At 46.7% G+C, this 24,728-nt stretch overlaps 1 protein-coding gene across 1 annotated transcript in view; it reads right to left on the reverse strand.

The window, feature by feature from the left end:
- LOC149367623 (uncharacterized) overlaps positions 1-24,728 on the reverse strand; it is a 225,783-nt gene that overhangs the window by 86,304 nt on the left and 114,751 nt on the right. Inside the window, exons 5-6 of the mRNA XM_089556426.1 lie at positions 10,660-10,774; positions 668-847 (exon numbers count right to left, since the gene is read on the reverse strand). Coding sequence (XP_089412552.1) covers positions 668-847; positions 10,660-10,774 — 295 coding nt within the window. The remainder of the gene's footprint in view (positions 1-667; positions 848-10,659; positions 10,775-24,728) is intronic.

Below are 24,728 nucleotides of genomic sequence, written 5' to 3' on the forward strand. Positions count from 1 at the left end.
CCTGACTGTACAATATGCCCTCGAGGTGAGGCTAAAAGAGGTAGACCAAGCATGCCTCTTGACAAGGCCTGCACCCCGATTAACACATCGTGTAAACGGTGGCCGGATGGACAAAAGAGAAAAAACAATGAGCAACATTATCACAATAGAAAATTGTTAATGATAGACGATAATAAATATCAGTTAAAAATAAGTAAAACAATTCATAATATGCACAAAAGAAGGAAGACAAACACACATTTAAAAATTAAGTATAAAGAGTTACCTGAAATTTAACCGGGGGGAGGGGGAAGAATCTTCAGTTTTTCTTAAATACAGACACACTATAACTTTCTAAAGCAGTCTGAATAAGAGACAGGTAGGCATTACACACTGTTATAATTTGATAACCAGTTGTTTTTTTACCATAATTTGTTCTGGGTCTTCCAGTAGATGGGGCAACGGAACGTAGACCATACGCAAAGTTTCTTGAATTGTAAGTATTGCAAAATGAGCTGAAGTCATGCTTGACTTTATAAAAAATGTGAACAGCCAAACTAAAATTGTATCAATGAAAGAAATTGCGGCCATGAAATGTTTCAAAAGGATTTGCTTCAACAGATCAAATTGAACTCATTAAACGTAGAGCTATTTTCTGTAGTGAGGAGGATGAGGAAGCCGTGCTCACGCAAGAGCTCCGCGTGGGGAGCAGAGCGCAGGGCAGCCGCCGACTGGCGCAGCAGGTGCGACACCACCTCCTGATCGTCCAGCACCAGGCCCCCCCTGGCCAGGTGGGCCAGCAGGCGAGCCGCCGGCACCAGGGCCCCGTCCCGGCACAGCAGCCGCCGCAGGGCCTCGCACACCGCCCCTGCACGCACACACTGCTTCACGTACACGCTGCTCTAACATTTATATTCCTGTAAGAAGCAGCAAACTTTTTGGCCGAGGAAGTACACATCAACCCTGCCTCGGCCCTCAGTTTTGACAGCTCAGAAAGAGAAAAAGAAAACATTAGCATTGTTAAAAATGGAAGCGCATTAGGCTCGCGTACTTCGAAATTCACTCTCGTGACTCTGGTCAATACCTGCCCTAAGTAGACGTAATCCCTTACCGCTTCCACCGCATCGCTGCTAATGGTAAACTGCAGCCCCTTTCCGAGGCTGCTGGGCACTACTTGGCTTTCCGGCAGATTAACCTTTAGCCCCACCGTTCTGTTCTGCCTGTCTCGGTCTTTGATCATGCTTCGCAGCTCATCTCCTGAAGGCATTCTCCACTCACTCTTATCCCCAACTGTTAACAAACGAGGCTCCTCAACGCCTACGTCATCAAGCTGATGACCAGCTTTTAGAAATGGAGATTACGTGCTCCCAGAACATGTTGCCATCCAGAATCATCACTGAGAGGGTCGCTGGCGATTTCAAGAAGTGCGATATGCTGAAAGGAATGCAAAGGCTGGCCTAATGGGCCCTGTGTACGCAAGGATCATAAGTAATAACTATACTATAAAACTGCTAGCTTTAAGAGGGCAAGGAATACACTGACATAGACTTTTTGTAATAACCGAAGTCTTAGGAATGGTTTACCAAAGTTTATATTAACATACATACTATGCCGCATTGCTAACGCCTAAACTAAAACTGTATGAAAACAGTTTGGGTGCGGTTTGGTATAATTATGGGGCTTTAATATCCCGAAGCGACTCAAGCTATGAGAGACGCCGTAGTGAAGGGCTCCGGAAATTTCGACCATCTTGGATTCTTTAACGTGCATTGACATCACACTGTATACGGGCTTCTAGTATTTCGTCTCCATCGAGATTCGACTGCCACGGCCGGGATCGAACCCGCGTCTTTCAAGTAAGCAGCCGAGCGCCATAGCCACTGAGCCACCGCGGCAGTTTTGGACGGATGGGAATGCCTTTGGTTCAAAAGTCTGTCAGACTTAGTCTGATATATGCTGAAATCAACTGAGGTCAAGCTCCTCTGCATACTAGAAAAGCCGACGCGAAATGTTTGTAGGCTATACCATATTATATGTTATAATTTACTATTCCTCACTTAGACTCCTGCATTAATACTGAAAAAAAAACCTGCGCAGAAAACACGGACCAAAAAACTAGAGGACAACCACGGCGCTGTGTTTGTCCCCTAGTCTTCTGGTCAGTGTTTCTTGCACTGTTTTTTTTTTAATATGAGTCCATTACAACTAGCCTAGTTTCTAGTCCTAATTTATTTAATTCCTGCTTTAAACTCATTTATTACATGCATATAAACTGACTTCAAGATGTTATTACCCACACAACAAGCAAAGTGTCCCATTAGGAGCTGAAAAACGTGCTCGTGTTACAGTTCAGTAATAAAGCTGCCAATGTGAATTACTGTTGGGCTAGTCGGTTCATAATAAATCAGAATCGCGCAAGGGAATGAACGACGGAAGACGTAAAGATAAAAGCAGCGCCTCCTACCAACTGAGTTTATAGCAGAAAACACCTCCTTTTATATGCCAGTACATTATCAAAGCCAGAAAGAGCCAACCGAAAAAAAAAAGAAAAATATACAAAACCAAATCACATTTATACATAAACGCCTCTGCATTACGTACTGCTGTTCATTACACTTCTGTAACGCCCTGAATTTTTCGGGGATCTTCCCGAAGAAAATCCACCGTCATTTCCTCTCTGGCAATTCTCATTAAGATTCGCCATCATCTTTACGTACGGTAAAGGGCCCCAGTGTGTGCGCGCGCCCTCTGGTGTGTGCGCGCGCGCTCTCGCGGCAGCTGCGCAGTGCGCCGTGGCAGCTCCGCCGCGCCTATGCTAACCGCGCGAGCTGGTGCCCTGTCTCTCTCGGTCTGGCGTAACGTCACCACAGGGGTCAGCTAAAGGTCAATGGTGGAAGCGCCACGACCACGCTAATGGCTCGAAAGTAAGAGCAGTATTGCTTTCGCAATAAAAAAAACTTGGACGACGTCTATTAAAAGCAGAACGCGAATGCGCTATTGGCCTCTACGGCTTATCAGCAGACGCAATCTGCGGCCACGTGTGGAGAGTGAGGTGGTGCTGGTTTTCCGCTCATCGACAGCCACCATCGGCCGGCCGCCTCATGCGGGATGGGGATGCCGGTTATGCGCGTTGACATAGCAGCTGCTCAAGCTCAGCACCAAGAGCGATGCGGTGGAGCCGCGCAGCAAAGATGCAACCACGCTGTCCGTTTGTCTAGACTTTATCGATGGTGCGATGCTTTGGTTTCGATTTTAAGTCAACTCCCCCCCCCCCCCCACATCGGATTGTCAAATTTTGAAAATTTTAAATATAGGTCGACTTACGATCGTGTAAATACGGTAGCTTTAACTCACTACAGTACTAAAACCAGCCTGTTTCACTAGCTAGAAATACAACAAACAATGTATCAGCTGTTATATTGTGTTTTTTTGCCTAACGGGATCTAAACATCAATTACACGACACAACCATCGTCAGAACCATGAAACTGAAACCGAAACAGCGTCAAGAAGAAATTCAATTAAAAATTATTTAGCCGTCGTAAGCGAATACCACAGGGTGCACCGTATTCTTTCTCAGCTATCTCATAAGACTAAAAATATGATTAAGAAGTGGCAAAAAATGAAAGCATCTAACCCTACGGACAGAATAGAACTGGCAAAGCCTAAGGTAGCGAACATAAAAAAGTTTAACATGGAGAAAATCGAGCATGCTCTAAAGAACGCAGGTAGCCTAAAAGCTATGAAGAGGAAACTAGGCCTAGGTAAAAACCAGATGTACAGTCTTTGTCAAAAGTAACCAGGCTGCATGGTTTGCTTCTAGCTCGTAGAGTGGAGCCCTTATAGCTTCCCTGAAGCTGAAATGGTCGTTAAAGGTAACGACTGGGGGTCTTCTTACCTTCCAACACTTTTCGATCTTTAAGAAAGCCACAAGGGCTCCGCTATACAAGCTAGAAGCAATCCATGCAGCCTGGTTACTTTTGACAAAGACTGTACGTGCTAACAGATAAAGACGGCAATGTCATTAGCAAATGGATAAGATAGTTGAAGTAGTTGAACACTTGTGCACAAATCTATACAGTAACCAATTCAACTAGAGTGTTGATGGGAGAGGCAGTAGTGCACAGCAAATGGGACATCCCACCAGTAACGAAGAATGAAGTTAAGAAAGCCTTGGGAGCAATGCAGAGGGGGGAAAGCAGCTGGTAAGGATCAGGTAAAAGTAGATTTGTTGAAGGACGGAGAAGAGATTGTGCTTAGATTGGGAAGCTTGGGTTTGGAACAGTGGGGAAAAGAGTTAATAGAGAATACTTTAGTAATCTGTGGTTCGCAGATGACATTGCCTTGCTAAGTCACTCAGGACTAGAGATTTAAAATTTCAAGAAATTTTCAATGACATGAAAAAAAGCCCTTTCTTTCACAGTTTTTTCATGAAAAATGGGAAATTTTGCAAAACGTGACAAAAACAGATTTATTTGCAAAGCACAACGATCAATAATAATGCTCTGAAGTTCAGTCAGATATGCAGTTATAGATGTCATATTGTGAAACGAACTTCTTGTTCTATTGCACCGAGAAGATAACTAAGGATTTGCACTTTACTGCTTTATTTATTACAGATACCTGCAGCGCCCGAGGGCATTATTGCAGGGGGGGAACTCAATAACTTCTGCTCATTTGGCCGAAAGATACACATAATAACAGAAATACAATCACACAACTAATAGATGAGGAAAAACATGCACTGAAGGAAGACAACCACGCTCCAGAAATAAAATAACACTAATGAAATGAAAAAGACAAGCGCAAGACAACTGCCGGCTGGTAGCCTGTTCCACTCATTGATCGTCCGTGGAAAGAACGAGGTTTTGTAAACATCTGTGCGACACTTAATCTCTCGGATCTTCCACTGATGATCAACTCGTCTAGAAAAAAGTGAGGTTGAAGCATATACCGGTCTTTGTCAATGCTCAGCTTTCCAAAATAGATGCGATGCATGATTTGTAATCTCAAATGTTTCCTACGGTTAGCTAAAGATCCCCAGCCAAGGTGATTTTTAAGAGACGTGACACTAGTTGAGAAGCTGTAATTATTGGACACAAATCTCGCAGCATTATTTTTGGACGCGCTCGAGCATATCACGTAAGTAAGCAAACTGGGGGTCCCATACAGGGCAGGCATATTCGAGAATTGGTCGGATGTAAGTGAAATACAGGAGTTGTTTGACATTAGACGGTGTTTTATTGAAATTTCGTTTTAAGAAATTAAGCATTCTGCAGGCTTTGGATGTAGTGCACTCAACTTGCCTCGTCCATGTTAGGTTAGGTGTAAAATAAACGCCGAGGTACTTATATTCAAGTACTTTTTGCAAGGGAACATTATGTAGTGAATAATTTGTTTGTAATGGGGAACGCTTTCGAGTGAAAGAGACAAATTTCTTTTCCTCCTGTTGATCAGATGAGTTGTGGAACCTTATTAGGACGCTACCAGACAGCAAACCACCAGGCTACGATAAGATTAGACTGCGTGATTTGCGAAACAATTACTCCAAACTTAAAGATGTACTTTTACATATACTTAATGGGTGTTTCAAGACAGGAGAAATACCATCAGGTCTGAAGATCTCATTACTACGACCCATCTACAAGTCGGGAAAAAAGACAGATCAAACAAATTACAGACCAATTGCCATACTACCAGTCATTAGCATCCTGATGGAAAAAATTGTGCACCAATATATGACATGTTTTTGTGAGAAGTATTCTTGTTTGAGTACTACACAGTATGGTTTCCGTCGTAATATTGGTGCGGTTGAGCTTCTCGAAGATTGCTGTGATTTTATCAATGGTAACTTGGATGTTAATCAATGTGTTTTTGGATTGTTTTTGGATTTATCGAAAGCATTCGATACCGTGGAGCACTCTGTTTTGTTAAGTAAGTTGGAAAGTATTGGATTCCGTGGTCCATACCAACAATTTTTTGCAAGTTACCTGTCACAGCGTAGCAAGTAGTGAAAATTAAAGAATCATTTAGTGCTTTTTCTGATATTCAGTACGGCGTTCCACAAGGTTCTGTTTTGGGACCCTTTTTGTTTAATATTTATGTAAATGATATGGTTAACGTTACATTAAATGCAAAATTATTTCAGTATGCTGATGATACAGCTTTAGTGATATCCCATGAATCTAGCCCACTCGCACTGAAATTACTTCAGTACGATATCAATAAAATAGTAGACTGGCTATCTGGAAATCAAATATACATCCACATAAACAAAACTGTGTTAATATGTTTCAGAAATCCGCACAAGAATGTTGATCTTGCCCAGTCGGTTCTACTGCATGGTAGCAACTGTGCCAATTGCGAATGTTCGCCACTACCCTACTCGAGCAGTGTTAAATATCTTGGTCTATATCTTGATTCCAACATGAGTTGGTCTTCCCAAATTGACTATTTATTAAAACGACTCCGTGCTCTTTCTGTCCAGCTTTATCGTATAAAATACACTACACCTATAAACTTGCGTCAGACTGTATATAGATCTTTAGGAGAATCTATCCTTAGATACGACGTTTCAGCGTATGGTTCTTGTGCACCTTGTAAGATTAAGAAGGTAGATAGTTTCCTGTGCAGAATCTCCACTAATTTATTGTATGGCACTGCTCACGAGAAGTCCGACCATAACACCAGAATGGCTAAAGCAGGAGTTATTCCTCTGCATGACTTGTACTTACATGTGGTAGTTCTCAGAAATTACTTTTCAGCACAGTTTAAACAGCCAGATAAAAAACCAGAGTCACTTAGGCATATAGCGCGTTATAAAGTTCCCAGGGTTTACACACATTATGGTAAAAGGACACGACAGTTCTATATACCCTACCATTTTAATAAACTACCTGCTCAGGTGTTTGGTTGTGATTCGTTAACGGCTGTGAAATCTGGACTGCAAGCGTGGTTTGAAAGTTTCAAAGAAAGGAAATACTGAGTTGCTTTGTAATTTCTATCTTGTTTTTCAATTTGTGTTCCATTTATTAACTGCAGATTTTCTTTGCTTTACATAATTCTCAATCGCTAAATTTGTTGACTGAACTATATGTAATATTTCGACTTTGTGTTATTGCTTTTTTTTTCTTCTTTCTTCTTCTTTTTCTTCTTTATGGATTGTAAAGTGTGCACTTTCAGCGTTTTGTATTCACCGCATGCTGTTGTGACTGCCGTGGCCCGCCCACAAGCGCTTGCGCTTCTGCGGGCACACGCTATGTACTGTGTATATATATCTTGCAATAAAATTCCTGTATGTATGTATGTATGTATGTATGTATGTATGTATGTATGTATGTATGTATGTATGTATGTATGTATGTATGTATGTATGTATGTATGTATGTATGTATGTATGTATGTATGTATGTATGTATGTATGTATGTATGTATGTATGTATGTATGTATGTATGTATGTATGTATGTATGTATGTATGTATGTATGTATGTATGTATGTATGTATGTATGTATGTATGTATGTATGTATGTATGTATGTATGTATGTATGTATGTATGTATGTATGTATCTATGTATGTATGTATGTATGTATGTATGTATGTATGTATGTATGTATGTATGTATGTATGTATGTATGTATGTATGTATGTATGTATGTATGTATGTATGTATGTATGTATGTATGTATGTATGTATGTATGTATGTATGTATGTATGTATGTATGTATGTATGTATGTATGTATGTATGTATGTATGTATGTATGTATGTATGTATGTATGTATGTATGTATGTATGTATGTATGTATGTATGTATGTATGTATGTATGTATGTATGTATGTATGTATGTATGTATGTATGTATGTATGAGATGAGATTTACAAGCTCTCGCGAGCTCTTGTGGCTGTTTAATTTACTAGACGTTCCCGTCAGCTGATCAAAAAGAAAACCAAACGCGCTTTAGTTTGTGAATTTTCTCACAAGAGAAAAATAAAGCTATAAAATAAAAGCGATGTTTTTGGGGCTTAAGGGCCCAAGGGGAGTCGGCTGTGAGAGACACCGAAGCAGAGGGCTCCAGATCATTTCGACCACAAGGGTTTTTTCAACGAGCAATGATACTACAAAGTACATGGCTGCCATGCTTGCCGCCTAAATAGAAATGTGGCCGCCGAGGCTAGCAGCAAGTCCTGGTTACCCGACTCAGTAATCAAGCGCCTTGACCACTAAGCCACTGCGGCGTGGAAATAAGGAAAAAATTCAGCGGGCACTTTGACTGTCTAAAGTGCGTAGAGGCGAAAGCGTTTTCCGCACCATTTTGACTGCTTGTGTGGCACTGGTGGCGTCACATGTAATTGAGTACTAATTACTTAGTGATGACAAATAATAAATTAACAGTTAATTACCGATTAATTCCTGAATATTAATTAACTGGTAATTAATGACGCTTAAGCTTCGCCTTTAGGAGTGGAACGCAACAGAGTGTTGTGCTGCCAGGGAGTCCTCAGAACGCCACCACCCGTTCGGCGCGATGCGTTTCCCTTTGAACGCAACGCTTTTTGAGTAAAGGAAATGGCGCAGTAATTCTCTGTCATCTCGGTGAACGCCTGAACCGCACCGTAGAGGAAGGGAGGAAGTGGGAGTGAAAGAAGAAAGATAAAGATGGGCCGTAATGAAGAAAATGAAAATTGTATTTCAGGAAAGGAAATCCGCAGTAACGGTCTCACATATCTCGGTGGACACCCGTCAAAATTCAGGGGGAATTTTTTTGCCTAACTGAGTGCGGTCCCTGATGTGTGGTTAAGATGCTAAGCTTCGCCTCTAAGTGGAACGGTTGGTTTGGTTTATGGGGTTTAACGTCCCAAAGCGACTAAGGCTATGAGAGACGCCGTAGTGGAGGGCTCCGGAAATTTCGACCACCTGGGGTTCTTTAACGTGCACTGACATCGCACAGTACACGGGCCTCTAGAATTTCTCCTCCAAAGAAATTCTAGCCGCCGCGGCTGGGATCGAACCCGCGTGAGTGGAACGCGACCCCCACCCGAGAGGCATGGGAGTGGAACGCGACCCCCACCCGAGAGGCATGGGAGACTGCCCTCCTCAACTGCTCCACACTGGAGTCCCAAAGGGCTCTGGTCAAGCGGGCGCGAGACGGGGCCTCGTCGTGCGGTGTCCCGGACTAAGGAAACCGACCATGCAGCAGGGTTTTTTGACCCTCAAGCTCTCTTTGATTAAAGTTTTTCACCACCACCACCACCAGCGTCTTGCAACGCTGCCAGGGAGTCCACAGAACGTCATCGCCCATTCGGTTCTACGCCTCGCTCGTCAGTAAATTGGTTTTTGAGGAAAGGAAATCTATCTGTCTCGCTAATCTCGGTGGACACCTAAACCTCGCCGGAAGGGAAGGGAGGAGGATGGGAGTGAGCGAAGACACCGTATTCACTAGACGCGCCTTTGTTCATTCGAAACCATCGAGCTTGCATGGCGGAGTGGATAGCATGCTCGTCCCGCATCCCGAAGACGGGGTTCGATTCCCGAGCTCGACCAATTTCCTACTCGTTTTTATTTATTTATATGGCCTGACTAGAAAAGTTAATTAGTCTATTTGGGTATTTATGCAATTCACTAAGCTCAGTCCCACTTACTTGGAGCATCACTACATGATCCCTTCAATTGGTTGCATGGTTACTAGCCAAAGTGCAATTGGCCCCGTTTGAAATTCGCGCACTGTGACGTCACGACCGTTTCGACCAATTGAAAAGCGTGACATTTCTGTCGACAACTGCTGCTTACAACGATGAGACATTAAAGGCTTTCGCCTTAATAAATAAGTCAATGAATACAGCTTAGATTTTTTCTCAGCGCGTACTATAACCCATAGCTCCCCTGTGTCGCTGCTCCAATGCCGCAGTTGTGTACTTCACTCTGCAATAGTGAATTAATAGTCGGATAAGAGCCGTTTCTATACGGACCGAAGCCCGGCTCGGGTCCGCAGCTTTAAGCCCGAGCCCGGCCCGGGCCCGCAACTTCAGGCCTGGGCCCGGCCCAGGCCCGGCAAAACAGATCATGTCCCGGCCCGGCCCGGCCCGCGGGCCGGGCCGGGCCCGGGCTTTCGGGCCGGCCCGACCCCGTGCAGAGCACTATTTGTTTTTGTTTTTTGTTTCTTTTGCACTTTGTAAACCTTTCCCTCTCTGCCGACATCTATGTATTTATACTTGTGTGATCAGCAATAAACCCTCAGTTGTTAGTCAGCGCTGTGTCGTCCGTTTTCTTGTCTTTCGTGCTCGTCTTCGTTCGCGCTGTTTATTCAAGATGCTTAACCAACTAGCCCGCCAAAACGTGTTAACGCAAATTCCTCTGAATTTACGAAAGTTCCATGCCGTACAATGGATACAGCTTAGAAAGGGCTGAGCCGAACAACCCACTCTTGTGAATTATTGAGGTTTTTTAAAGCAACAAGCATCCTTCTTCCAGCAAATGACGCAAGTGGTCTGCCATCCAGTGGGATGGCAGCCCCTCTCGTGCCGCAGAAATGAAACACAACCGTGCGCCATCTGGAAAGCACAGCAGTCAGGTCAGGTCTTAAAAACAGATTAAGGGGTTGCCCAGAGTTTATCCAGCAGCTCAAGGTTGTGGGTGAGGAGTATCTGTCTACCCCACAGAGGAAAAAAGCAAGTAGTACCAGTCCTTGAAGCAACTACGCTGGCCACGGCAGCAGTGTCCATGCCAGCCAGCATCGCCAGCAGAGAGAGCTGCGCTTCAGTCTTCTCCTCCCACGGACCACCCGCCGAGCAGACCTGCACCAAGTACACACACTGGACGATGTGCACCTGCAACTCATGCTGCAGTCACCTGCACCCCGCCAAGAGCCCCGTAAAACGACGGCCCTTCAGAGCCGCAGAGTGGTGCCGTTGCTTGCCAGGCAGAGGGGCATGTACGTAGAGATGTGCTTCACTGCGATACAGCGAGGAGTCATGTGCTGCAGGGCAAAGGCCTCCCCTATGTCTCTCCAATTAACCCTGTCCTTCGCCAGCTGCAGCGACCATATCCCCGCAAACTTCTTAATCTCATCCACCCGCCTAACTTTCTGCCGCCCCCCTGCTATGCTTGCCTTCTCTTGGAATCCACTCCGTTACCCTTAAGGACCAGCGGTTGTCATGCCTTCGCATTACATGTCCTGCCTATTTCTTCCTCTTGATTTCGACTAGGACGTCAATAACCCGCGTTCGTTTCCTCACCCAGCCTTTACGTTTCTGCCCACGATGACACTGCCTTGCTGAGTCACTCAGGGAATGCACTGCAAAGCATGAACAGTGGTTTAGAGAGGCAAAGCAGCACTCACCTATGGTTTATGGGGTTTAATATCCCAAAGCCAATCAGGCTATGAGGAACGGCTGCGGAAATTTCGACCACCTGGTGCATGTTAAAGAGCCCCAGGCGGTCGAAATTTCAGGATGCCCTTCTCAACGGCGTCTCTCATAGCCTGAGTCGCTTTGGGACGTTAAACCCCATAAACCATAGGTGAGTGTTGTTTTGCCTCTCTAAACCACTGTTCATTCTTTGCAGTGCATCCCCTGAAATAGGCAGTGAATAGCACCGGAGAGACCGTGTCTCCCTACCTCCTCACCTTGCTTAACCAATGCTGACAATGAAAAATAAAAATGCGTAAAAACTCATAGTGCGAGGAAGACCAGACAAACATGGGAACACTCTTTGGCCCCAATTTTAGGCAGCACAAACACATTTAAAAATAGCTTCTTTCCCAGAACTGTATCCAAACGGAACGCCTTACGCTCTCATGGACACCTCAGATCAAAAAACTCCGCGAGAGGATCACTGCAGCATCGCAAGTGTTTAGGTTCATGGCGGGAACAAGGTGGGGTAGCAACTGCCGATCAATGCTTCTGCTTGAAAAAGCCTACGTTGAAGGAACTTGCGCTACTGTCTACCAGTGTTTCAAAGATTATCTACATCAAGCAATAAGTCTCTCGTTGCCGCACGGAACAACTGCCTGCGAATATGCCTTGGCCTCCCAAAGGGTTCCTCTGCATCGGGAACAGTAGCGGAGGCAGGATGTCTCCCACTAGAGGTGATTGCCGCCCAGGAAACTATGCGTACCCATCTCCGCCATGTTCTTCAAGGGAAGAAGCACTTCCTGCACCGTGTCCACCTAACTCACAGCAACTCTAGCTTTGGCCACGCAGTGCAGCTCCTGCCCATCCCTACTATTAATCAGCCACAGAAACTACTACCTCTGGCCTTTCCTCCATGGACACTCTCTCCTCTAAAGGTGAAGAAGTTTGTTCCAGGTGTGAATGCAAGGAGCCGCATGCCACAGGCAGCGCTTCTGCAAACTACTCTCGCCTACTTAACGGAGGAATATAGGCAGCACACCCATATCTTCACCGATGGTTCAACTACTAAAGAAACCTCTTCATGTGGCCTTTATGTGCCCTCAACAGGCCATGCCCTTTCTTACCGGCTGCAGCGGAGGACATCCTCTACGACAGCTGAGCTTCACGGCATTAAGGAAGCTGTTTCTTACATCCTGCGCCGAACCGCCGACCGTTGGGTTATCTTCACCGATTCGAAAGCATCTCTCCAGATCCTGGTCAACCTGCTGAAGAAAACGAATCACCAGCCAGTTTCCCTGGACATCGGATATCTACATCATTTAGCTATTGCCACAGGCCACTGCATAAAATTTCAGTGGGTACCTGCTCACTGTGGCATTCAGGCTAATGAAAAAGCAGATGAAGCGGCCCGTAAGGGCCATCAACATCGAAGATACATTTTTACGAAATCTGATGCGTCCCAGGTGGCCTAAATTTTTGCTTCCGAAGAAATGTATCGGCTTTGGAGTTTGCCGACATATCAGTACCAATTTCTTCACTCAATCGACCCACATCTTAGATCAAGACTCTCACCCAGAATTCCTCGACATCTGGAAACACTTTATCATCGACTTCGTCTTAATGCTGCATATACAAACGGCTTACGATACCGTTTTAGACACATGGACAGTCCGCACTGTGACAACTGTGCCGCGATAGAAACTGTGGAGCATATCTTGCTTGAGTGCCCTGCATATACTACCGAGCGTGCGTACTATGAACATTGCATGCAGAAGCTCTGCTCAGTGCCCCTTACAATGGACAAAGTTTTAGGTCCCTTAGCCTGCCTTAGGCAACAGAGACTTGCAATGACTTTTCTATTCACATATTTAAAAGACATTGGACATCTTGATAAGCTTTAAACTCACTTGCACGTCACCTTCATGCATTCTTCATGCAGTGAACTTCGTCAGCCCATTTGACGGACTATGCACTCCATCACTCCATAGGTTACATCAATTCTCGCCATTGCATCCTTAGTACACATTTCATGACCGCATTTTATCTTTTTTTTTTCACCTCTTCCACTCTGCTCTCCTTCTGTCTTTATCTCCCAAATTCCCCTCCCTACGCAGAGTAGCATGCCAGCGATTTTTAAACGCCGGCTAAATTCTCTGCTCTTCATTAAAGAGTCTCTCTCTCTCTCATCAAAGACATGAGAGCGCAAAACGGGGACACGGACGAGTAAGGGAACAGGACGAGCGCTGCACTTTCAACGGGATTTATTCAGGGAAGAACGTTTATATAGGCTTTGTCCTTATCCATGCTCTTGAACGCAGACATTCACCTCTCACAGATATGCATCAAGAAACAGTATTTCACTGCGCCGAAGAACAGCTGACGTGTCACTAATGCAACTGTCACCTCTCTTGTTGATATAGAAGGCTTCCACAAGCTCACGTTCTGTCCTATCTCGGCTTTTCAACAGCGTATCAGGCACGTATATGACGGTGCGTCTCTGTCGCTGACATGCGCGGTGCGAGCTGCCTGTTATCACTTGCGGGCTATATAATCGGCACGCTTCAATAAACGCACGTTCTTCTTGTTCTGGACATCATGCTGTTGCCACGTTCTTTCCAACACGGATACATGGTGTCAGAAGTGGCTAAGACGATCTAGCTACACCGATGGCGGACGAAGCATGGAACGGCTGGTCGCACCGGAACCGCTGCGTGTGGCAGGGAGTGTCTCGGCAACATGGAAGCGTTTCAAGCAGAAATTTGAGATTTTCCTGCAAGCGTCGGCAGTCAAGGACCAACCGAGAAGTGAGGCTTCGAAAGCTGCGCTCCTACTGAGCATCGCCGGTGACGAGGCACTCGATGTGTTCAACAATTTTAAGTTCGAGTCGGGCGAGAACAAGGATGACTACAGCACCTTGATACGAAAGTTCGACGCCTACTGCACAGAGGTGAGCAACGAGGTGCATGAGCGGTATCTTTTTCGCACGAGGAACCAAGCGGAAGGAGAGCCATTCGAAAACTTTTTACGTGACCTGAAGAAGCAAGCTTAAGTGTAACTTTGGGTCGTTACACGACTCAATGGTGAGAGACCAGATCGTCTTTGGTACCAACAGTCCTAGATTGCGGGAGAAGATGCTTCAAGAGAAAGGATTGACGTTAGCAAAAGCGGAGGAGATGTGCAAAATTGCAGAGTCAGTAGCGCAACAAAAAGAGGTGAGGCGTAAGGAAGAGAGTTGTGTGGATTTTGTTTCAAGGCGGCGCACAGAATTGCAGCATGCGCAGAGTAAAGAGCCCAAGTGCGACGGGGAGCAATGGCAGTGTAGAAAGTGTAATCGCAAGCACAAACCGAAGCAATGCCCAGCATTTGGTAAAAGGTGCTACGTGTGTGGTAGGTTTCACCACTTTGCTATCTGCTGTAGGAAGTCAAAAGAAGTGAGCGAAGTCGACACACTTCCGGAGAACGACTTTGACGTACTAGACGTAGGGATTAAAAGTGGCACGAATGAGTGGACTGCAAATGCTCAAGTCGGCGGTCAGGAAATTGCCTTCAAAATAGACACAGGGGCGCAAGCGAGCCTCTTACCGTTTTAAGTCTATCGAAAACTGCCATCAGCTGGAGCACTAACTCCGACGAGCACAGTACTACGGGCACATAACGGCGGCGTTATTACGTGCTTTGGGACAGTGTCGGAAACTGTACGCGTTGGAGGAAATTCCACACGGTGGTGAAGCTTTTCATTGTGAAAAACGGTCGTCAGCCTATACTCGGACTGGACGCCAGTGAAGCTTTGGGACTGGTTCAGCGTGCCGTGAATGTTATAAATACGCCTCCGACACATGGTTCTCTCAAGAATTGTAGGCACATTTTCGAAGGACTTGGTTGCTTGAAGCAGCCATATCACATGGTCCTGGAACCTGGAGCAGTACCGGTCGTGCAGCCAGCCTGCCGGGTGCCTTTGGCGCTGGAGGAGCCTCTCAAAAAGGAACTCGAAAGAATGGAACGAGCCAACATCATTGTGAAAGTGAATAAGCCTACTGACTGGGTAAGTCCACTGGTTGTCGTCAAGAAAAAAGATGGCGGTTTGCGAGTTTGTTTGGATCCCAGGCAGATCAATCGGTACATTAAGAGGCAGCATTTTCCCCTCCCGAGACGAGAAGACTTGGAAGCTAAGTTGGCGGGCGCGAAGTACTTCAGTTGCTGTTACGCTCGACTCCTTCCGCTAAAGCGCCGAAGCATCGGGACGGCCCCTTGGTGCCGTATGTGTTAAAGACGCGTAACGCCGGTCTACAAAGAATCTCCAGACATCTGGAAACTGTCAATAGACAGGACTTCGGAGAGGCGTCGGCGTGGCGGCCCCGGCACCCCGAAAGCAGGGAGCGGCGTCAACAAGGGGACCCCCTGGTGGTTTAGGGGGGGACATCCGCTGCACGGGAACGGCTCAACTCCCATTAGCGGTGCCGAACCCAAACGAAACGCAACGGCATGGTGTGTCGGCGGCTGTTCTGTGTTGTTTGTGGCCAGCGCGGGTGCTGGCGTGCTCGCGCTTCGGTAACGGATTCCGGTCTTCCTGGAACCTTTCGGCGCAAGTGCGACGCCGGCCCTCCGTCCCCGCGGCTCGCTGTGAAGTGCAGGTGTCAGACTCGTGTTTCGGCTGACGAATGGCTCGAACTCAACGGCTTGTCATCGTTGCTGCGAGGGATCGGCCGGACAGCATCTTCGAAGAAGTGGCGAGGGTGAACTGGGGGACGTCCTTGTGGGCGGACCACTACGAATGGACACGTGACCCAGTTCACAGTGATTGGACGCATTTTTGATTAACCGAATTCCCCAACTAGGGACCTGGGGACAGGACACCCTATTTAAGCCGCTGTTCGGCATGGAAAGGGGCTTTTTTTTCTTCAACCTTGTAACCTTGTCTACCTACTTTCCTTCTTGTCTCACCTTTAATCATGTATTAAACCTTTATATTTTACCTGTTACCTTGTCTGGGAAGTTCGTTCTATGTGCCGGCAGAGAGATGGAAATTGTGGTTATGGTACAGGGAACACAATTGTTGCTATTCGTCAACTGAAGATATGCATTTTATAATATCCGAGAGGTGCAGGAACTTCAGGACACTAGTGCAAGGGCTACAATCGCAGCACTCAGCGCTATCTTCGCAAGATATAGCGTGCCACTAGAAGTGTGCACGGACCATGGTCCTCAATTTTCGAGCCACGAGTTTGCCGTGTTTGCACAAAACTATGACTTTACACATGTGACTTCGAGTCCCCATTACCCTCAGTCAAATGCTCTGGCTGAAAAAGGTGTGCAGGTGGTCAAACGCGTCTAGAAGAAAACCCAGGATTCCGGGGACGAAAAAAGGCGTCTTTTTTCAAGAACATATGCAGTGGGACATGCACGTCGACCATGTCGTAAGTAAATCAGCACGTGTAATAGGTATACTGTATCGCAACAGGCAGTTATTACCAATAAACACTAGACTTGTCATCTATCATTCACTATTTCTTTCCCATATACAGTACTGCTTTTTGGTATGGGGTACAACGACGGCAACAAATATGTCAAAGCTAATAAAACTGCCAAATAGGCTGATTAAAATTATCTCTAATACTTCTTCCACTCACAGCACTGACGCTTTGTTTAAAAAGTTTCATTTAATAGCTTTATCAGTCCTATACAAATATCGCCTTTGCAAAACATTCAGAAGCCAACAAAAACAGGTATTGAACTCGTTATCACACATTGCTTCTTTAAGACCTAACAGTCATTATTATTCAACGCGCCATCCTGAATTTTGGTTTGTGCAACGTTCACGGACCAATTACGGCGTTGAAATGTTGTGCACAGTCATTCCAAGTATGTTGAATTCTTTCAGGAAAAAGGGAATCATCATAGAGAATCTGTCATTAAAAGCACTAAATTGTTTGTTTCTGTCATGTATCTCTCCACATCCATAAAATTATGCAAATCCTCCAACATGACAAATGTGGTGTGCATTTGCTATTACCTGCGTTTTTTTTTTCATTGCAAACTTTGTTTTTTCATTTTTTTACAATTTGACTATGGGCATTTGCTAATACCTATTTCTTATTTTTTGTAAACTGTTTTCTTTCTGTTTTACTGGTTGCAGTTGAACCATGTATTTGTTTCCCTCATTGGCATGTATATTAGTTGCTGATGCTCTGCTCTTGTATAGGGGATGGGAGCCTAGTCAAGCTGCATTATAGCGGCTTTTTCTCCCATCTCCTCATGTATGTGTATTACATGAAAATAAATCAATTCAATTTCTGGCAAGGCCTGCTGGCCTATCGATCAACACCACTCGAAGGCGGCCGATCCCCGGGAGAACTTTTGCAAGGGAGACGCCTGCGAGTCAACCTACCCGACTTTGAAGAAGTGCCGCGCAGCAAGGTAGAGCAGCATCGCCAGAAAACGCAGGGCAAACCGTTGCCGAAGCTTTCTCGAGGCGACGTGGTAAGGCTACGAGGAACTACAACGTGGGCCCGGAAGGCGAGGGTAGTAAGCGCTCCGGCTCCAAGGTCGTACCAGCTTCTAACGGAAGATGGACGAGTTCTGCGACGTAACCGGCGACATCTCGTAGAGACGCGAGAGCGGTATGCCGAGACGAGCAGTGACGACGGTGGCGACACAACTAGGCCAATCGACAACCCCCAGGTACCTGCCTCGCCTTCGTCGCCTGCTACCTGCCTCGCATCGCAGGCCTCGGGAGGGCCACAAAGGACTGCTGGGGAACCACCGTGCGCGGCCAATACAGCGGGAAGCTCGCTTCCGGGTGCCGTGCAGCCACCAGCATTAAGGAGATCGTAGCGGAACAGGAGGGCCCCGCAACGCCTTTGCTATGACGAGGAATTTAATCAGTGCGCTTAACTAACCCCTGTTGCTGCAACTGTTTTTGTTTGTTCCCGCGAAAAGATGTATCAGGCACGTATATGACGGTGCGTCTCTGTCGCTGACATGCGCGGTGCGAGCTGCCTGTTATCACTAGCGGGCTATATAATCGGCACGCTTCAATAAACGCACGTTCTTCTTGTTCTGGACATCTTGCTGTTGCCACGTTTTTTCCAACACGGATACAAACAGCACTTTGCAATCAGATAGTCGAGGCTTGCAGGCTAAACGCCTCTTTCGAGCAGGCTTGGCAGTGGTCTGGAAGGAAACAGGCGACTGCTGGCAAAGTTGGTTGGTTGGTTTGTGGGGTTTAACGCCCCAAAGCGACTAAGGCTATGAGAGACGCCGTAGTGGAGGGCTCCGGAAATTTCGACCACCTGGGGTTCTTTAACGTGCACTGACATCGCACAGGCTGGTAAAGTGGCACCTCGCTTAGCATCGATAGTGGTATTATGACTCAACGCAATTTATCACACAGTTACACATTCAAAATTAGAATAGAACCACAATTGCAATAGATTGGATAGAGAAACAGACTGAGAATTGACGTGGAATCAGAGATGGAATAGACTGGAAGGCGAAAAAAGAATGCCATTTCGTTCCTATCAATCCAATTGATCGCTCCCTATCTTTCTTTGTTTTCAGTGTTTTGCCCCCTTACAGCAAAGCACTGTAGTAACAGCCACTATGGCATGTGGCTGCCGCTGCAGTTAGCTCGTGTCGCGCAACGTTCTTAAATATACTTAGTTTGCAATCTGCCGCTGCGGAGCCAGGCACGACTTGTCCCTACGCAGTGAGGGGGCGCTGCGGTCGAAGCTTGCGCCACTCATGGTACAAACGGATTGGCAGCCTGCGCCCGCTTTTGGATCATACGCGTGTTTCTTTTGTTCGGTATGTGCTACTGTTTGTCAATGTCTGTGAGTTGTCAGCGCGTTGCCGAAGAAGTGGTTCGGACGCTCGGGTGAGGAACAAGCTCGGCCACCGCTTGTTCGTCGCTTTTGGTTAGCAAGTGCATGGTGCAAATGCAAGTATCCTGTGGCGCGGGAACTCACTGATTCATCCTGTGCTGCGATGTGCTGACGTACAGGTGCGGCCAGAATAATACGGAGCACGCGAAAGGCGGCCAAGCAAGCAAGCAAGCATGGACGGACGGACGGACGGACGGATGGATGGATCGATAGGAGCGCCCCCTTTGAAACGGGGTGGTGGCAATTGCCACCATGCTCAGCTTTTCTTTTTTTAATTTTTTTTTACTGTGTTGGTAATTCTCATTAATAATCGCCATCATCTTTACCTACAGTTTCATACAATTCTAACCTTATGCCACATCTCTGCTTTTCAGCCACCAATCCTCCAATCGCTTTTTGCTAACTTCCACTGCAGATTTGTTTATATGACCATTGTTATCTTTAAACCCTAGGGCCTCAGGAAGAGTGACTGCGCCTGCATCGACATCCGGATGGATACCATCACATTTGATTATGAGGTGTTCAATTGTTTCCACAGATCTACCACACACGGCACATGTGTCATCTTTTTCGTTAAATTTCTTTTTGTAGCTGCGCGTTCTAAGACACCCTGACCTAGCTTCAAAAAGTAGGGCACTGCCTCTTGAGTTATCATAGAAAAATTCTTTCCTGATCTGCCTTTTCCAGTATCGATATAGTTCTACACTATGTTTCTTTTCCAGTGAATTCATCCAATTTTTAACTTCTGCGTTTTTAACCTGTCGTTTAATGCTCTTTCTTTCTCCGTCCACATGACCTGCATACTTACTGGTTAGTTTTCTAGTTCTTTTCCGCCACTGTGAGTCAATGCTCTTTCTGTATAAATATTTATATACCTTATCTGCCCACCTGGTATCGTCCAATTTCCTCAGGCGTTCTTCTTATAGTATCTTACTCTTAGCTTCCCGTGCTTCGAACGATGCCCAGCCGATATCCCCTTGTACTGCCTCGTTTATGGTTTTGCCGTGGGCACCTAGTGTTAACCTTCCAACAGCTCTCTGATTTACATCTAATCTCGACTGAACTTCTGCCCTTTAGCACAGAACCGCATTGCCGAAAGTAAGTCCCGGCACCAATATTCCTTTCCAAATACCTCTTAGTACTTCATATTTGTTGTACCCCCATAATGCGCTATGTTTCATTATCCCGGCGTCTCTTCGTCCTTTTGCCCTAAGAGTCTGTTCATGCTTTTCCGTGTATATCTATCTACCCTTTGTTTAGCCATATCCCGAGATATTTGTATTCGGCCACTTTGGGTATTTCGTGGCCTTGTATTGTAAGCACCTGGTCAGTTGTATCGTTAAAAATCATCAGACCTGATTTAGTTGCGCTAAAACTGAATCCTAGAGCGTCTCCTTCGTCTCCAAAGCAATTAACCAAAGTTTGGAAATCTTCCTGGCTATCTGCTAACAGTACAATATCGTCCGCATACATTAAACCCGGGAGTCGCTGCTCAGCTACATTTCCGCCTAATCTGTACGACAGATTATAACCTAGATTACTTTCTTCTAGCCTTCTTTCCATATTTATCACGTAAAGCATGAACAGCAGCGGTGATAGAGGACAACCTTGCCTTAATCCTTTGTGCACCCCCACAGTTGTGGTACTCTTTTTCCCTTCCCATGTAATTTCAACTTCATTATCTTGGCAGATTTCCTCGGTAGATTTCCTTAGATGCAGAAACTGCATCTAAGCGCCCCCTATCAGCACAACAAAGACACCCCTGGCTATCCGCGCGCTGCGAGAGTGCCTGCCGCCGAGCCCCCTTCTTTGAGGCAAGCCTGCCGTTATCACTGTTCGAAAGATGCGAGCTGGTTCGGGCAACGCCGCCAGGTGCTGCCTTCATCCAGGCGCGCTCACTTCAGCCTCGGTGTCGCGCGCCGTCGACTAAACTGCAAAGCGGTGGCGGCGCGGACTGAAGGGCCGAGATAACACGTAATGCCAAAACGGCCGTCTTGCGCCCGTTTGCAGCGCCCGTTTGCGCCCGTTTGATGCGAGAAACGGGGCAACGAAGCGCATGGCGCTGCCAGCAGAGTATCAGTCGATCATAGAGCAAGGGATTGCATGCTATATGATGTGATGTTGATAGGCCTGCGGAAAAAGTGGGTCAGTGCTACCGGCGTCATCTCGCCGCGTCCAAATCAAGATAGTTCCTGTCGCCACTGCTAGGCAGCGCGCATAAGCACGTTTCCGCTGCTCCGCGACCCTTCCTGTGCTCCGTATTATTCTGGCCGCACCTGTACATCCAGCATGCCGACATGTTTTGTTCCCGGTTGTCACAGTGGGTGCAGGAGAAACAAAGGAAGCGGAACTCCTCCCCCCCCCCCCCCCCCCCCGCTTCAAAAATGGACTTTGCCGGCAGAGATAAGCTGGTTGGGAAGATGTGTACGTTGTCCACTTTCAGCCTTGGTGAAAACATACAGTCACATTATCAACGGCAACGTTGCAGAGATAGAGCGGGGGGAGATTTGCCAAGCGACCTGTTTGCTGTGCGCAAAAGACGGAAATAGCCGAATGAAAGGTAGAGCTGTCAGCCATTCTCCTGAAATGAACCCAGCGGAGCTTACGTCCAGGTTAGAGACCATCAGCCTTGCCGCAGTTATTGAGAACAGCGCGTCACTGCGGCTGCCAAAAAAACGGAGCCTTGTAATCTTGGAAGAGGAACAGATGCACCGTAAAGCCGTGTTTTGTTACGAGGAATGCAGGCAGGTGTTTACTCTGTCCTCAAGAGTGCAGTGATCAAAGAGGACTTGATGTACGTCCTTTCCGGCAACATGAAGCTTGTGCAGAAATCGCCTGTCGATGTCCCAGTCTGCTCACTTGAAGAAGTACGTACGAGTAATTTCGCAAATCGTCCGCCTCATGCTGTCGGCAGTCCGCAGCACGGCGGTCAGTTCACTGCTCGATTTGTACATTTCTACTTGATGCGCAAATACTGTTTTGCTGAACCAGTCAGAATGATTGTACGGTGCGTGCAAAAAAGAAGTCAAAGCTTATTTAAGAGACATGTTAATAAACTGCATCATTTGCTTTGTTGAACAGAGCCGTATTTCATGTCGAACGTCGGTGCAGATCACTAAGGTTAATGCATCCTCCACGCTCCCTTCAGAGAGATAATGGTCAGGTTTTTGTAGAACTGAAGCGTAAACCACATTGAACAAAACGGACACAGGTAAACATTTCCGCTCTGAACCCATGTATGCAGATGAGATGGCTGCAACAAAAAGCGCACTTACAGAACGAAAGCTACAATGTATGAATGTACACATGCACTGATTGCCGCTAAAGCAGCGTTAAAACAGTTTCATCGATTATTAACAGTCAAATAGATCTGCAGAAAAATCAAAAGCAAACGCCCTGTGCATACTAACCCTCGTAGAGCCAGTGCAACCTGCGGCTCGCTTGCAGACGCCGCCCACTGCATCGCTCAACCTTTGACCGCAGTAGCAGGAATAGCAGCGCGCCCCTTAAGGGCGGACCACCACAGAGTTTATAAACTAAGTATATTTAAAAATTTTGGTGTTGCTTGCCCCCCATGTTCAGCCCACTTGCATGTTTGCACATATGCAGTTGGTCGCTAAAGGTTATGTTCACTTGCGGGCACCACTGCGTGGGTAAATAAAAGGCACTGGGATGGTTGTATGCCCCCACTGCCATGTTGTCTTGCCCGGGTTATCGCAATTATGCAACTAGACTTGGCAATTTTATATCTAGTACCGAGGAAATCGTCGACCTATTAACTGAGAGAAATACAATGCAACTCTATCGGACATTTTTAATGATACCGGGGATGTATCAACCAGGTTTTACTGCCTTCGAAATTTGAGACACAGTAGCCAGGAAATTGTGTTATCCGGGAACTTATTAACTGGGCGAAAAATTACTGCAACCATGATAATCCGGGCCGGGAACATTTCCCGGCCAAGAGTGAAGAACAACACGCCAGCCGAGGGCATGCCACGCACTGACTAGCCCAGTCATGCTTGCCTTTTTAATTACCGACGCGTTGGCGCCCTCCAGTGATCAGTAACATCACATCCCTCCCACCCTAAGTTAAAAAACAACCAAACAATTATAAGGTGATTAAGTGTTACAATGGCAGCACTTGAGTTATGGGCAGTAGCGCTGTACAGGACGACGAACCCTGGTTCCCCGCCGGGGAGGCGGGGTGACAGGTGTTTAAAGAGGGGACGCTGTACCTTCTGAAGCCCTTGGCTGCCTTGGTTACTCAGTTAAAATCCTTGGACAGGAGATTTCAAAACTCGGATCTGACAAGTCAGGTGCCACAACATGCCCTGCCGGTTTGGATATGTCAGCACTGAGCTCAGGAACGTCAGGGTCCGTGACTGTGCTGGACGGTTGGTTATGCTCAATCTGGGGTGGCGGGTTTGCCTGCCGGAGATGATCATAATGGCGCGTCCAGTCTGCCAGTTAGATGTCCGATGAAAACGCTCCCTGAGCTGTGACTACAGCCGGCACCCATGCAGGCCCTAGCCGAAAGTTTCTGGCGAATACCTGATCCCCAGGCAGACCCTGAATCCGAAGTTTCGTTCGCTGGTCGCATCTGATCTTCTGCTTGAGCTTTTTTTGCTCTACGGTGGTCCTTAGATCCGGTCGGAGCAGATCCATTGCAGTCTTCATTTTTTGTCCCAGCAGTAGCTGTGCGAGACTGCATCCCGTGGCTTCATGTCGCGTCGATCGATAAGTCAGCAAGAAGCGTGCAATTTGTGCCGAAGGTCGACAGGACCAGCCTTCTGCAACTTCCGCTTTACGGTCTGAACGGCATGTTCTGCTGCGCCATTAGACGCTGGATGGTACAGCGGGGCCAGCAACCGTCTCACCCCATTCTTCTTCAAGAATGTTGCATACACGTCACTAACAACCGATGGACCATTGTCTAACACCACAATGTCGGCTAACCGCTGGTTCGCGAATATGACTCTCAAGCATATACTGATGGCTTCTGCACATGGCGAAGGAACTGGGAACACCTCAATCCATTTAGAAAATGCATCCACTGCAATAAAAAATAAGTGTTCCGGATTGGTCCAGTATAGTCCACATGAAGTCTTGACTAGGGCCTGTCCGGGACCGGCCAGGGCATGACGGGTATTGTCCATGACGCTCGCTGCTGCTCCTGGCACGTGGGGCACCCCTGGATGGCAGCAACGATATCTTCATCCATTGCAGGCCACCATACGTGGCTCCGCGCTACACCTTTGATCGTGAATATCCCTGGATGGCCCTCATGAAGCAGCCTCAAGACGTCGCCCTGGAGTGAAGCAGGACCAACACACGGTTGCCCCAGAGCAAGCAGGTCCTTTGCACTCTCATCTCAGAGAAGCCTGTCTCATATGGTTTCCAGCTGGTGGCCAGTCCACAAGGCTTCCCTCACTCGCGAAACCACTGGAGCTGGAGCAACAGCAGCTGACGCCACTGAAGACTGAATGAAGACGTCAGCAGGGCAGACCACGGGA

The sequence above is a fragment of the Amblyomma mixtum genome, chromosome 1, assembly GCF_055824585.1.
Source record: "Amblyomma mixtum isolate Tamu chromosome 1, ASM5582458v1, whole genome shotgun sequence".
Taxonomy (NCBI): domain Eukaryota; kingdom Metazoa; phylum Arthropoda; class Arachnida; order Ixodida; family Ixodidae; genus Amblyomma; species Amblyomma mixtum.